Here is a 14511-nt window from a genome sequence, read left to right as displayed (position 1 = left end):
AAGGAGCCTGGCTAGAGGATAGAGGTAAAAATCAGTCTGGTAGTTCCAATTGGAGTCAAAAGGTCTTTATCTGTGGATTACCTATTGAGAACTGGAAAGATTATTCCAATTAAACAAGCAGTTGTCCCCCGCACCGGCAACCATCTCATGGGTCAATTCAATTCAATGTTCGTGGCATTCCAGATCAGGTAAACCCGGGCCGGCCCACGCTTATTGGACAGCTGCTAGCTATATCAAAGTGGGGATTTGCAGGAAACATGCCATCGTTTTTTACATTCAGATAGCGAAAACCAATTTTCTGTCACACACATGTGCAATTGTGTTAGTGTTGTGAGACAAGACCAAGATAGGCAAGATAAGAACTGTTGTGCTCCGGTGTGTCAACCTTGGGAAACGGGTTTGCGTTCTTCCATTGCTCATCCAAGAAACTAATGAGAGATAAAATAAAGTCACGGATTTGGCTTGAGGCGGAAATACAAAATTCCATAGTTTCGCTATATAATTGATTGCTAGGACTGTTGCAGATTCAAGCCCATAATATATTAAGCCTCCGGAGACCACGCTTAGGCTTGGGCTCTGGCTCGGGATTGTTCTGGTAGCTTTCGATGAAAGGTCGAATAGGGATTTCCGCCAGCGGGATGATCTTGGTCTTCATCCAGAACTTGTAGCCGAAATAGATGATCACAATAAATGGCAAGTTGAAGTAGCTCGAGATAAAGGTTTCGGTGCTCCACTGCCCGTGTATAAAGGTTGTGAATCCTCCGGTGAAGAAAAGAAGAAAAAACACGGTCAATGAGACCCAGGTCGAAAATGGCTGAAAGGGCGCCGCCCACGGGAGTTCCTTGTGACGATCGATCCCTTGCTTCTTGCAACCGTAGAGGAATCGCAAATAGACAATGCAGATACAGATCCAATTCACCAGAGTAGAGATAGAAACGAGATCTTGCAACCAGGTAAACACTGTGCTTGCCGAGCTGGATAGAGTCATATACCCGAGGGCCATGAACAAGCCATAGAGAGAGACTGCCGCATAGGGGATGCCGAAGCGGTTGATACGCTTGAAAACAGCGGGAGCATGTCCATAAACTGCCATTCCGTAGAGGATTCGAGACCCGCCAAGCATATTGGAGTTACCCGATGACCAGGCTGAGGTGAGAACAACCGCATTGATGATCGAGGGGACGATTTTAATGCCAGCGTCATGAGCAGCAATGACAAATGGTGATTGAGTAGCTGTTCCAGATGATCCTAGGAGAGAATCGTCGGTAGATGCCACCACCAGGCCGACCATAAAGATTGAGATGACGTAAAAGAGCAAGATACGGACGAATATACGGCGTGCTGCCATAGGAATGGCATGACGGGGAGATCGGGTCTCCGCTGCCGCAACGGTGATGTTCTCAATGCCCGAATAAGCGTAGAGCGCGTTGTCGAATGTTTTCCAGAACCCCAAGAAGCGACCCAGGGAGCCAGGAATCCCCAGATACTGAGCCATAGGTCCGTATGGGGCTTTCCAGTAGGCGAAGCCAATTGACTTATGGTTCGGCCCTCCACCGCATGTAATCACCAGGGCCATTAGGTTAATACCAATCACGAGCATGATTTTGAGGATTGAGAACCCGAATTCGAGTTCTCCGTAGATTCGAACGAACATCAGGGCGGTAGCGATCATCAAGACTCCAAACACAGTGATCCAAACCGCATTGTTGATAGTGGTCCAGAACTCGATGAGAACGGCGGCAGCAACGATTTCGGCTGGGATAGAGACGATGTAGGAGTAAACTTGGTTCCATCCATTGGCAAATGCAAGAGCAGGGTCACAGAAGATCTCTGCATATCGGATCAAACCACCATTAAGAGGAGCCAGCGCTCCCATCTCTCCAACGCCGAAGACAACACTTGCCACCATGAGGCCTATCACAGAGTATGCAATAAATGCACCCAATGGGCCAGCCGTCACAATGGCTCTCCCAGAGCTGAGAAAAAGGCCGGTGCCAACTGTGCCAGCAAGGGCAATCATCTGGATATGTCGCTGGTGAAGACCTTGTTTGAAGTCCTTGATCTCTTCAAGTTGACCAGCAGCATTCCCCAGATCACGAGGTTTTGCCATCTCGGCGTCGTAGGTGGAGGTCCTCTTCTCAGAGGAAGTTGTGACCTCAATGCCATTGTCTGCCACAGTATGGGTTGTCATAGAAGGTGGCATGATTGAAGACACCGTGGCATGAAAATCAATTCAGAGGCAAAGGGATTGCCCAGAATAAGGATCTACACCTCAATTTTTGTACTTTTTCCCCGTGTTTCTTTAGCACCTTGCACGGACCGTCACAGACTGACGGCTTCTATCTCGAGCTGATTGGAAACCGCGCGGATGCTGTTGGTGGACGGGACCGGACCATGACCGGCACGGATTATAAGCTTCTAACCAACCCCTAAACCCCTGCCACTAACCCCAATGGTTTCTATTCAAGTGCGGGGGGAAATCAATGTGCCGGTAGTTTCCTATTCGAGTAATCTCGGCCCGGCACCGATAAGGAGAGGCAGATTTGCTGGTGACCGGAGGCGGCATGAACTCTGATCTGCTATTAAAAAAAGACAGAATTTCTGAATATTGCTTGACGCGATTCTTTCCCCTTGCAGTCATTCGCTTACAAGCATGACTCTCTCCAACGGTGCCACCCCTCCCACTGCCGGCACATCCAAGTGTCTGCCTACCGTAACCCCTGGCGAGTGCTTTTGGCAAATAGCTCGTGATGAGCTCAGCGATCACCGATCGACAGACCAATTGCCCGAGCACAGTGATATAGTGATCATTGGTGCGGGTTATGCGGGTGTCAGCACAGCATACCATCTCATGAAGGAGGGCGCCGCGACAAAGACGATTGCTATATTAGAAGCCCGAGGCGCATGTTCGGGGGCAACCGGCCGCAACGGGGGCCATTGCAGACCCGATTTCTATGGCCATATTCCGACATACATGGACCGCGCAGGGGATCGGGCGGGGGCTGAGATTGCCGAATTCGAGATAGCCAATCTTCGTGCACTGAAGAAGGTCATCGAGCAGGAGAATATCGATTGCGATTTCACTCTTGCGCGGTCGGTCGATGTCTGGTGTAACGAGGAGTCCGCGACGAAAGCCAAAGCAGTCTACGATAGGGTCGTTGCGGCCGGCTTCGAGTACATGGAGGATGCCGTTTTTTATACCGGCGACCAAGTCGAAGGGGTAAGTGATTTGTACCATCTCTGTGGCACGACAGAATCAAGCATTGACATGACATCCACCAGATCTGCGGCGTCAAGGGCGCCAAAGGGTGTGCCAGCTTTACTGCCGGCACCATGTTTCCTTTCAAATTTATCAGCCATCTGATTCGAGGACTCCTTGCAGCCGGGGTTAATCTACAAACACATACACCGGTCACATCCATTACACCAGATCCGCAAGGCGGGTTCATTGTGGAGACACTTCGAGGCAAGATGCACGCAGGGAACGTCGTTCACGCCAGCAATGCCTATGTCTCTGGGCTACTCCCAGAGTACAGCAAGAACATCATTCCTTGCAAGGGTATCTGCTGTAGAATCACTGTTCCGGAGGGGGTTACACCACCACTTCTCAACAATTCCTATATCAACCGAGCCGAAGACAATACGCTTTCTTATTTTGTCCCCCGTGCGGATGGCAGCATTATCGTGGGTGGTGCCGCTGCCGTATTCCGGCCATTCAAACACCAGTGGTACGATAACGTGGACGACAGCGTCCTGATCGACTCCGCCAAGGATTACTACGATGGATATATGCAGCGAACGTATCGTGGATGGGAAGATACCGGTGCCAAGGTGGACAAGATTTGGACAGGTGTCATGGGCTATTCGTATGACTCGAATCCCCATATCGGACACGTTCCTGAGAAGAAAGGTCAGTTTATCATAGCTGGTTTCAACGGGCATGGTATGCCAGTCGTCTGGCTAGCAGCAAAGGAACTGGCCAAGATGGTTGCCAACGATGTTCCCTTTGAAGACACCAGCATGCCCCGTCTATTCCAGACAAGTCAATTCCGCATTGATCGCGCTCAGGCTGGGAAGGAAGAGGATGGTGATATTCTTGGGACTGGCAAATTGGCAGCTACTAGACCTTGAGATGTATACACTTTGAAGATCTATGAACACAGCTGTTCGAACCTTCATGACGCCGAACTCGCAGCATTAGATATTGATACAGAATAATGTTGCGCAGCAGGACTGATCCAATAAAAGCCTAGTGGTCGAACACAGCTTTGCTTCCTGTGCATCGTAGCATAGCTGTTTCGTAAAAGGTCACCACATAAGAGTGTTCTAATTTTACAAATCGTCGTCTTCGATTTCAACGTCAACCCAGTCGCTGCCTGTTCACAATGTTTACGAGTCTAAGGAAATTGGGAGAATTCGATTGTCTCCGGACTGTTACTGGAGCATCAAGCTTCGCGGAGACCCTGACTATGCCAATGACCACTGATATATTCGAGTTGAGTATGCTCAAGCTCACTACCACCATTCTCTACTGATTTCAACCCGACTTGACTACGACACATATTCGCGAGAGGAAAGGAAGCGGGACAAAGTATCTGATTTCTAACATGAGGAAAAGAGAGAAATAAAATGTGTATTTGCAATCATTCAGGCATAACAACATCAAAATCTTGCGGTAGTATACCATCAATCATGAACAGACGATCAATCCCAAGATACTTAGACAAAAATCATGAAACAAAATGAGGAAGTGAGAGGAGAGAGAGAGAGAGCGTAAAGAGAACAAGGGTCTCCAAGAGTATTCAAAACGATCGAAAGTCAATACCACGACCAAAACGAAAGAAGAAAAAGAGGAAAAAAAACCCATTGATCGAGGCCGGGGTATCGTCATGCACACGATTCAATCCATACGCTTTCCCGCACGAACCGAAACGCCAGGACATGCAGAAAAACAAGAAAACAAACCCCCCAAGAAACAAAAACAAAAAGAGAAGGGACGTGGTGGCATTTCCGGCATGGTGTATATCAGGTCATCAAGTCATCACTTCATCAAGGGTCTTCAGACAGCCGCCCAGGAGATAATAAAAATGGGCTGGTGGTGAACCCCCGAAAATAGATCAGGAAGGAGGAATATATGAAGCCCCGTGTGGAGGGGGAAGGGGCTCAAAGAGTGTCGTGTCAGGCATGATAGTTAGATCAGGATATATCCAAAGGACAATGAATATATGAGGCGTGTATTCGTGTGTGCGTCGAGAATGACGAGAAACAATTTACAGGAACAACTTGGCTGCCCCTTTATTCTCGCTCGTAGCGACAGCCACCAGAGCCTCAAGACGACCCATGCCTGCATTCCGGGCAGACGGGTCCGGGAACATCTCGGAGCGGGGCTCGCGCGCCGGTGGAGCGCGATATCCATCGGCATTAGACGAGCGACGACCACAGATCTATGTATGAAAAATGACGGCATTAGTAAGGGCGACTGCCGTGCGTTTGCAAAAGGTTTCTCACCGGTGGGGCGCTGTGGTCGGAGGGCAGCGAGGACTCGTGCGGCTCGACATACCCGCTGCTGTGCACTATCGCCGGGTGATACTCGATCGAGGCGGCGGAGGGAGTGTGGACGCTTTCGCTGCTGCTAGAATCCTCGGGAGATGTGCGGGTGGGCCGGTTGGCCGATGAGAAACTGTGGGTGCAATGGTGGTGGCTGCGCTGTTCTTCGGGGCTCTTTTCTGCCATTGGGCCGAGAGAGGGTTGGTAGGAGGAGGATGGCCGGGACGAGACATTCTGGAGTTCGGCTATGGTCTGCTGGCTCCAGTCTCGGGAGGAATTGCGGTCTCGGATATCCAGCCCCGTAATCCCGGTGTGCAGGGACATGTCCCACGAGACATGGCCCCGGCGATGGCCTGGTCCAGACATGGGCGGTGGTGGGCGCACCCCTGGCTGGTTGTAGGTGTAGCCCGACCCGAAGCCGTGGCTCGGCGGGGGCGGTGGGCGATGATGGCTATCAATCTGCATCGGACTGGCTTTTCGGGTGGGAGGAGTCAGAGGACGATGCTGGGAGACGACCTTGTCGAAACTCTCGATGCCGGGCAACCGGGTTGTCTGCTCTGACGATCCATTCCCGCTCAACGGAGCCGGGATGGTGTCCGGCGCAGGATAGTTACTCAGACCACTAGTGGCTGGGCGTGCAAATCCCGAGTAGGTCGATGGATGCCACGTTCGCCGGCGCATCTCCGCCTCGGCTGCGCTGAGGGTGTTCTCATCTCGGGAAACCGAGTAGTTGGTACTGGTCGGGCTAGGGAACACGCCCGCAGAAGTTGGAAAGGCCGAGCTAGCTGGTGAGGTGGTGTACGAGGGAGGATATGCAGGGCCATGCTGTGTCATAAAAGGGTTGCTGCCGGTGGGCACGGAGAGGCGACGGCTCGCGGTCTTGCCATCCCAGAAACCACGGCGGGTGGCCGACATGGGCGATTGAAATTGATGAGGGCTGCCAGCGCCCGTGGAAAAGACAGATGGAGTGTAGGGAGAACCGAAGGGGGCGCCACCGCGGACTTGGCCCGGAGGCGTAGTGGGTGGCTCTCCCATCGCATCCAGCGGTAACCGGGACCGAGATGTGGGATCGTTGGCCATGATCAGCGGAGGAGGGCGTCGTCGAAGCTCCTGGGGTTGGCTGTATGTCGAGCCGGTTGAGGTGATGCTGGAGGTGGATAGGTTCCGACTATGACCACGGCTGTGGCCGCCCTGGCTGCCCACTGTTCCTGCTCGTACGCGAGCCGGCGGCCGGACTCGGTCTGTCCTGACCTGGCGCTGGAACCGGGTGCCAGTGGCCGCCAGCGAATCCCCCGGGATCTCCTCGTTGACATGTACGGTCTGAGCATGTTGTCGCAGATTATCCAGTCGAGAGAACCGTCGGGAACAGTGACACTGAAAGGGCCGCTCGCCCGTGTGCTTGCGGATATGCCGCGCGAGATGTTCGCTGCGCGTGAAGCTTAGGTTGCACGGTGGGAAATCGGTACAGAAGAAGCGCTGGCCTTTCTTCTTCTTGGATGGCGGGCCAGAGCCTCCGGGCTCGCCTTCCTGGTCGGTTCCATCTTCAGAGTCGTCATGCATCGGGTCGTCGGTCGCTGTCGACGATGTTCTGGTGTGTGAGGACACTGCTTGTCCCTCTGCCCCGCGGTCGACGGTCTGGGAGTTGACGTCCGGGTGCAGCTCCGGGGCGGACCCCGCCGGGGAGGCTGGCGCGCCGTTGGAGGTTGCACGGGGAGTGGTCGCGCCGTCCATGGGGTGATCCTCTGGCGTCGAGTTGTTCACGGGCAGGAAGGATGCCATGTTGGCGACGTCAGAATGGTGGAGGCGGGCGGGCGGTGATGTCAAAGCTGAGATATTCCCAGGAACCCCCCTTATCCACCGGTCGCAAAGTCCGCAGGTCGATCAAAGCGGTCCACCTCGGACTCGGTCGGGGATCTATGGATATCGAGGGGGGGCAAGAACCGCAGCGCTACGCCAGAGAGGTCGGAGGGGAGGATGAGGCGAAGACGGATGGCCAGGCTGACTGTCAACATTTGCACAGGATTTAGTAACCGCGCCCACTATAGAAGGGAATGCCCAGAAAGATAAATACAGGTCGACGTACGGATTTCCACGATTTGCGGTTAGAAAAAGGGAAGGAAGGGGGCGGGGGAGGACTGAGTAGTGCCTGGGAGGCCTTGGGGGGGGGGGGGAAAGGGAGGGGGGCGAGAAAGAGAAGGAAAAAAGAGGCAAGGCAGGGAGAGAAGCGGAAGAGAGGCAGACGAAGGAGGGGCCAAAAGTGGAATGCCGTAGTATGTATGTGAAAGGCTGGGTGGCGACGCAAGGGAGAGGAGGAGGTGGTGATCGCCTCGAGATCAAGTAGAAGTAAGTAGGAAGAGGAAGGAAAGATAATAATGTGGGGGCATGAATGGTGACGACTATAACTATCAGCTTACTTGACCCTCCGGCAGAACCGACCGCGGGTTTCACCAGATCCAGGCTTGACGACCAGGAACGCTGGGCCGGAGGCACCAGGCACACAGTCTTGACGTGATCTAGGACGAGGTGGAACGAGCGTTCGTCTACGATCTATAGCGAAGAAGACCGGTGAGAGAGGCAGAGAGCCGGGATCCGACACCTCCAGATCTGGCAGCGAGTACGATCACGACGACCCGGCGCATCTGATATGTATACAAGAGAGCACGGACGGTGCATCGAGTCCAGTCCGCGTCAAAGAAACCGGAGCAGCCACACAAGGCAGGAAACCTTCCCATGGTGCCTGCATTAATCGACTGCCTAGACTCTTCCTCCTTCCCCACAGCGGGAGGCACGGAGATAGCCCTAGGCCACTGGAATCGTCATAGTCTGCAAACGGCAGGACCGAGACGTTTGTACGGCGGATGCGCATGACGGCCAGTTCCCTCGATATCCATGGATGAGGTACCGGATCAAAACCGATGTGACGCCACGCTCCGAGCAGATGATGTGCTTTACTTGTTACTGCTAATGCACCCGGCCTGGGGTGGGCGGCTGGCCTAAGAAACACGATTGGCCGGGGACAACGTTTGAGATACACCACGCTGAGACATGGTTCCCCCACCCCCTCGACGGAGTTCTCGGGACAGGCGAGGCGCGAGGACGATCGACGATCCAATGGTCGGTGTTCTGGGATCCCTTGATCCACATTCAAGGGGGGTTTTGGGTGGGAGCAAGTCTGCCGAGCAAGGAGGCTCAGCGCTCATTGGCGGCGATGCGATGTGGGCGATACGCTGTGGCCTATTCTTTTCTCAGGACCGAGGGGGGAAGGGCAGGGGTCGGGTACCTGTAGGTACAAATGCAGGGCGCCGACGATGCGGCGCAGCTGGCGCACGGTGAGGTAGAGCCAGGTACCGTGCAGACTGGGGCTTATCGATAAAGTGGGACATAGCCCTAACGAACTCGGGGATCGGTCGTGACGTCGTTGACTGGGGGAATCCATGGATCCTACTGGGAGAACGAGAAGCGGTGTGAAGAGTATCCATTCCAGTTAATCATCTGACATGCCACCGTCTGTTATTCTCCGACTCCGGAGGATATCTGTGAAACACCGTGTTACCCCTCCGGGTCGATCCCTGGCCCTGGACCAGGTACCTGGAGCAAGTCCCACTGGCCGTATGACAGGACTCCCAGTATGTACCTACACATGATATGAATAAAATCTACCGTCCCAGCGGCCCGAGCACCGAGCTCACCATCACCGCCGCTTCGCGCTCCCAGCTGCCTCCCCCCACGGGCGTCGTGGCCGTTGCCCGCCCCTTGTCAGCCAGATGACTACTGGCAGAAACCTCGGAGGCACGGAGCACGCACTCCTTGATTTCGCTCTTTAGGCGTTCGCGATTCGATCGCAACGTGCGTGCAGAGACTCCGCCGCGGCTGACGATTTCCTGCACGCGCGAGGTGAGGGAGGAGGCGAGGGAGCGCCAGAAATAGGAGGGGAGCGATGAGGTGTCGAGCGCTTGGAGGAGCAGCTGGAGGAGATTCGCTTTGTTGGGGCTGGCAGTAGTTTCGGACTCGGACTCGCTGATGGACGGTTGGTCGTCATGAGGAGTAGCCAGTAGAGGATGGGCTGGGGGACGAAGACCTCGGAGGATGGTCTCCAGCGCGACGATATCCTGGCATCGCGAGGAGATGTCGCCTAGCGTCCGGTCGAGCGTTGGAAGCTGCGAGAGGGCCTTGGCGAGATTGTTCGCGGACGTCATGATCGCCGTGTGCATGTAGCCCTGCAGCGTCGACAGGAGGAGCTCTGGCTTGTACTCGGCGACCGAGACCGAGGCCGTGCCCCTCGGCATGGGCGACAGTAGATATAGAGTTGACGCGGCGGTGGCCAGTCGGGCCCGTGCGTCTCGTGCTTGTTTGTAGCCCGACTGCACGGATTGACCGTTGGAGGCATTGCTGGTGGTGGTGGTCAATGAGAACCGGTTGATGGTCTGCTGCGCTCGTGCCTTGATCATGTTCTCCGCGGGAATCACAAACTCGCCGCGCAGCGTGCGAATGACCTTAACCCGGTCGAGGCCGTAGCCTTCCTCTCCTTCCTTGGACGCCGTGAGCATCTGCCGCAAGCTCAGGATCGTATACGCGGCCCGCTCCAGCGCTCGGAAGCTGTCCTTCCCACTGGCCACCGTTTTATCCGCGCCGCCGGCGGCAGCACCACCGCCTCGACCAGTGATTTCGGCAACCTGACTTTCCAGCTGTCGGCCCAGGGTCAGACACCGAGCCACCGCGCGGCCCAGTCGGACAGTCTCAAGCGATTTTTCTGCGGCGATGCGGGCTTCTTCAGCGGCCTCCCATTTCCGCAGCACCTCGGTCTCCAGCCGTTCGTACCCCTGGCTGACGGAGGCAATCTGGCTGCCTGCTTCTTTGAGCACGTTCTCTGCGGCGGCGGTCTGGCTTTCTGTGTGCGCCAGAAGCGGGAGCGCGGATTTGGTCGTCAATGCATGGATGTGGGTATCGATCTCCTGGAGGTCGAACAGGACCCGCGACAGCGGAGTGGACAGATCCAGTGGCGTGTCGGTGGCATTGTTGGTGCTCTGAACCAGCGAGTTGGCGAATGAGGCCGGCGAGAACTCGGGGTCTAGGAAGGCCTCATAGTCTATGTAAGATGGCTCGCCCGAGGCCATCTCTGTTGGGGCGGGGGGGATCGAGGAACTAGAGGACACTGTTGTAGGCGGGATAAGACATGTGGCCGTTCCGCGCTAGTGTAGAGGAGTTGGTTTTTTATGCAATTGGACCGGCCGTCTTCATGATAGTGGAATATCGGCCATTGCTGTCGAGGGTTGCTTGGAGAGAAAGACAATTGTTGATAGCAGATATCGAGTCACGTGGTAGGTTAGTCACCATGTGCCTCAGGCAGATATGAAGTATATGACAGAACAAGAATAGTTAATGTTCCATACTAGTTAAACGATAGGAATAACAGTACATTATCCAAGTCAATCCGCATTGTCCCCTTCAGCTGATAGATATTAGAGCGGACAACATTCCGCTCTAACGCCTTCCCCCGACATCCAGAGCGGGGGTGGATCCGGGCAGATAAGAGGTGGAATTGGCATGTTTCTTTCTTTCTTTCTTTCGGCCGTACATCCATATCTCTACTCTATACCAGGCTCCTGATTTAACTTCTATTATCACATCCTCCAATCACAATATGTCGACCTCAACCACGACCCAAACGGACCACTCCGTCCGCCTAGCCGCCGCAGAAGACCACCACATCCCCTCCGCCGCCACAGACAGCAAATTCCAATCCGTCGCCCGCGGAGACCGCGCCGGCACGCTGAAGCTACGCGGGATCCCGACATTCTCAGATGCCCACGCCAAGCGCCAGTGGGTGAGAGAGCACATGGCTGCTGCGTTTCGGTTTTTCGGGAAACAGGGCTATGGCGAGGGTGTGAGTGGACATATCTCCGTGCGAGGTGAGCTAGCCCCCGTTAGCATGACACTAGAAAAACAGGAAGACATTGATTGATTGATTGACTGACGGTACGGTTCAGACCCCGTCCTGAAAGACCATTTCTGGATGAATCCCTTCGCCAAACACTTCTCCACCATCAAGGCCTCGGACCTGGTCCTTGTCGACAGCGAGGGATATGTCACCGAAGGCGGGGCGCAATTGCCCATCAACGAGGCTGGATTCATGATCCATTCCGAGATTCACAAGGCCCGGCCTGATGTTATCTCAGCGGCGCATACGCATAGCGTCTACGGCAAGACGTGGAGCGCGTTTGGGAAGCCGATTGAGATGCTTTCTCAGGGTAGGTTTCTTGTTCTTCTTCTTCTTTTCGTTGTCCGTATATTTGCATTACAGGATTGACAATTTGGTGATCTGATTAGATGCATGCAACTTCCACGGCCGACTCGGCATCTACGATGACCACGCCGGCATTGCGCTCTCCCAGGAAGAAGGCCGGCAGATTGCGCAGGCACTGGGGAAAGAGAATATCGCTTGCATTCTACAGAATCACGGGTAAATATACCGCCCCGCGCCCTAGAGTATCATCTTGAGATGCTATGCGATCATACTGACATTTGTCCGTGACTTACAAGTCTTCTAACCGTCGGCCAAACCGTCGACGAAGCAGCGTTTCTCTTCTCCAGTCTGGAAAATGCTTGCCACTCACAACTGCTGGCTGAAGCAGCTGCTGCGAACGGGGTGCCGAAGAAGATCATCAAGGATGACGTAGCGCAATATACAGCTGACACGGCGCAGAATCCGGTGAGTAACTAGAGTGGTATTTGATGTGAGAAAATGATGGGCTAATACTGTGATTGCGATTGGTAGCATAATCTCTATACGGAGTTTCAGCCTGAGTTCGAGCTGATTGTGGAGGAGACGAATGGGCGCGTGTTGCAATGAGAATTAACCATGTTTTGGCCTGAATGGGAAAGTAGATAGCAGTACGTAATAGTTTTGCAAAAAATGCAGCATGTTCATTTCTTTGAATGATTATCTAGAAGGGTGACAAACCCTTAGACTGTATTAGGGCGTTGGTATATATTCGACACATGGTAAAGCCTTTGCTTTCCTTTCCTCCTCAAAGACAAAAGAACGCCACCTAGACAGATGCAACCGTGGCAGGGTATACAACAAGACAATAGAGAAACAAAAAGATCGATCGATCAACCGAATCGCCCAACCAACATCGGTACTCCCAAAAAATTCACACAGCGTGGTCACCCTTCAACTCATCCAGCTCATACTCCCCCATCCCAACATTAATACTGCGCTCTCGGCCCCGCCCGCGACCAAAACTCGACTCTTGCTGCCCATCAGCAGGCGCGTGAGATGATGACCCCGCTGCGTGGCCGTCGGTGTTGCTACTGCCACTTCCAATACCGCCGAAACTGATGGGCCTCAGCTCGCGCCACTGACAAGCCCACATCCCCATGAACGTCATCATAGACGCGCTGAAACACTGCAGAGCCCACCAGAGGAGATTCGCGGGCAGAGAGCGGGTGTAGAACGTTGTGGCGACGAGGTGGAGGAAGTGGATTGTGAGAGCGAAGTCGGGAACAAGTTTGGAGCGGGACACGAAGAGGAGGAGGAAAATCACACTATCCCGAAAGAAAAAGAGAGGATGTCAGTCAGTTTTCTTTCTGGTCCCTTTTTTGGGGAGGGCGATCCAACTCCAAGGGGCGCTGGGTTTCATACCTGATGAAGCAGTTCAACATCCACACCAACCCCAATATCCACCCGACTGTGGTATCCCCGCGCAGATAGTCCCATCCAAAGACCAGATCCAGCGAGAAGGGCGCACCGTACACCACTGTCGTGAACAGGATCAGGACCGTCGCGCAGACATACCAGGCGATCTGGAGCAAGAGGATCTTGCGGATGATGAGCAGTGGCGGGAGGTCGGTTCGCGCCCCCGCTGGGTGACGCCGGCGCGGGGGCATAAACTAGGCGAGTTGGGGGGTATTCCCCTGGTGGGAGGAAGGGAGAGGCTGAGAGGGAGCGGACCGCTCTTGCGGAGAGATGAGGAGGGCGAGGTGTGGTCTGTGATGGTGGTGGCTGATCTCAGTGCTCGGGCTAGGGGTGGTTGTGTTGGTCACCGGTGAGTTGAGTTGAGGGGACAGCCTGACTGTCTGAGCGAGAGAGAGATAATACCAAGGCGGATATCCAAGATGCAAAGAAGTAAATCAATAGGTTGTTGTTTGACGGAAGGAATTCAAGAGATCGAGTGTCTTTTCGCCGGGGATCAACACTCGGGCTTGGCGTAAGTCATTCCCGCCGTGACTTTCTGCCGCACCTCATCACCTTCCCTCTTCCCCATAACAACATCTCCCACTCCCAATCAACCAATTACCAATTAAAAAAAATGGGCTGGCTCCCGTGGTCCTCCTCCTCCTCGTCGGCCGCCGACAAAAAAGCCTCTGACGGCGGCCGCATCGCGCCAGACCGAAGCAGCCGCGCCAAGTGCTACGAAGGCCGGGATCTCTTCTTCAGCTGCCTGGACCGGAACGATATCCTCGACGGCATCAAGGATGATAAGGAGGCACGGAGGAAGTGCGCGAAGGAGGTTGCGCAGTTTGAAGAGGCTTGTTCACAGGCTTGGGTATGTTCTTTTCCTTCTGTCACAGACGATTTCTCTAGCCTCCCCCAATCCATCTACCTACCTAGTACCTACCACCTATCGGGTTGGCTGGCGCATGTGCTGATATTGTATCTTCGGTGTAGGTGAAATATTTCAAGGAGAAGCGCGTGATGGAGTTTAATCGGGACAAGACGATTGAGCGCATTCAGAAGGAGGATGCGGATAAGGTGCAGGAACTGAAGTCGAAGGGCTGGGGAGCGTCAAAATAGAAGACGTGGGCAGACGGAGCTTTTTGTATAATATGTAGCATATCATATCCTCTTTTTATCACGTATACCTGACGATGAACGCATTCACTCATTCGACGCGGTTTCTAAACCTATACAGTGCGATCCGGGATATCTATCGAGGGACATCACAGTATATCACAGGATAC

At 54.2% G+C, this 14511-nt stretch overlaps 7 protein-coding genes across 7 annotated transcripts; 3 read left to right on the top strand and 4 right to left on the bottom strand.

The window, feature by feature from the left end:
• Positions 1-526: 526 nt before the first annotated feature.
• PFLUO_LOCUS4465 (uncharacterized protein) lies at positions 527-2203 on the bottom strand (the record flags this gene model as incomplete). The annotated part of the gene is made up of 1 exon (XM_073781818.1): positions 527-2203. One exon carries the CDS (start codon positions 2201-2203, stop codon positions 527-529), a length of 1677 nt encoding a protein of 558 aa, XP_073638535.1.
• Positions 2204-2653: 450 nt separating this feature from the next.
• Positions 2654-4131, top strand: PFLUO_LOCUS4464 (uncharacterized protein; the record flags this gene model as incomplete). Its single annotated transcript, XM_073781817.1, has 2 exons — positions 2654-3220; positions 3283-4131. The coding sequence occupies 2 exons, from the start codon at positions 2654-2656 to the stop codon at positions 4129-4131; spliced, it is 1416 nt and encodes a 471-aa protein (XP_073638534.1).
• Positions 4132-5270: 1139 nt separating this feature from the next.
• PFLUO_LOCUS4463 (Up in starvation) lies at positions 5271-7326 on the bottom strand (the record flags this gene model as incomplete). The annotated part of the gene is made up of 2 exons (XM_073781816.1): positions 5271-5444; positions 5509-7326. The coding sequence occupies 2 exons, from the start codon at positions 7324-7326 to the stop codon at positions 5271-5273; spliced, it is 1992 nt and encodes a 663-aa protein (XP_073638533.1).
• Positions 7327-9203: 1877 nt separating this feature from the next.
• On the bottom strand, positions 9204-10661 carry PFLUO_LOCUS4462 (Conserved oligomeric Golgi complex subunit; the record flags this gene model as incomplete). The annotated part of the gene is made up of 1 exon (XM_073781815.1): positions 9204-10661. One exon carries the CDS (start codon positions 10659-10661, stop codon positions 9204-9206), a length of 1458 nt encoding a protein of 485 aa, XP_073638532.1.
• Positions 10662-11188: 527 nt separating this feature from the next.
• Positions 11189-12397, top strand: PFLUO_LOCUS4461 (uncharacterized protein; the record flags this gene model as incomplete). Its single annotated transcript, XM_073781814.1, has 5 exons — positions 11189-11456; positions 11535-11795; positions 11875-12007; positions 12088-12256; positions 12323-12397. The coding sequence occupies 5 exons, from the start codon at positions 11189-11191 to the stop codon at positions 12395-12397; spliced, it is 906 nt and encodes a 301-aa protein (XP_073638531.1).
• Positions 12398-12701: 304 nt separating this feature from the next.
• PFLUO_LOCUS4460 (uncharacterized protein) lies at positions 12702-13437 on the bottom strand (the record flags this gene model as incomplete). The annotated part of the gene is made up of 2 exons (XM_073781813.1): positions 12702-13095; positions 13193-13437. The coding sequence occupies 2 exons, from the start codon at positions 13435-13437 to the stop codon at positions 12702-12704; spliced, it is 639 nt and encodes a 212-aa protein (XP_073638530.1).
• A 422-nt stretch (positions 13438-13859) lies between these two features.
• Positions 13860-14344, top strand: PFLUO_LOCUS4459 (uncharacterized protein; the record flags this gene model as incomplete). The annotated part of the gene is made up of 2 exons (XM_073781812.1): positions 13860-14096; positions 14219-14344. The coding sequence occupies 2 exons, from the start codon at positions 13860-13862 to the stop codon at positions 14342-14344; spliced, it is 363 nt and encodes a 120-aa protein (XP_073638529.1).
• Positions 14345-14511: the final 167 nt, after the last annotated feature.

The sequence above is a fragment of the Penicillium psychrofluorescens genome (assembly GCF_964197705.1).
Source record: "Penicillium psychrofluorescens genome assembly, chromosome: 3".
Taxonomy (NCBI): domain Eukaryota; kingdom Fungi; phylum Ascomycota; class Eurotiomycetes; order Eurotiales; family Aspergillaceae; genus Penicillium; species Penicillium psychrofluorescens.
Note: the sequence above shows the minus strand (reverse complement) of the source record. Positions and strands in the feature narration are given on the sequence as shown.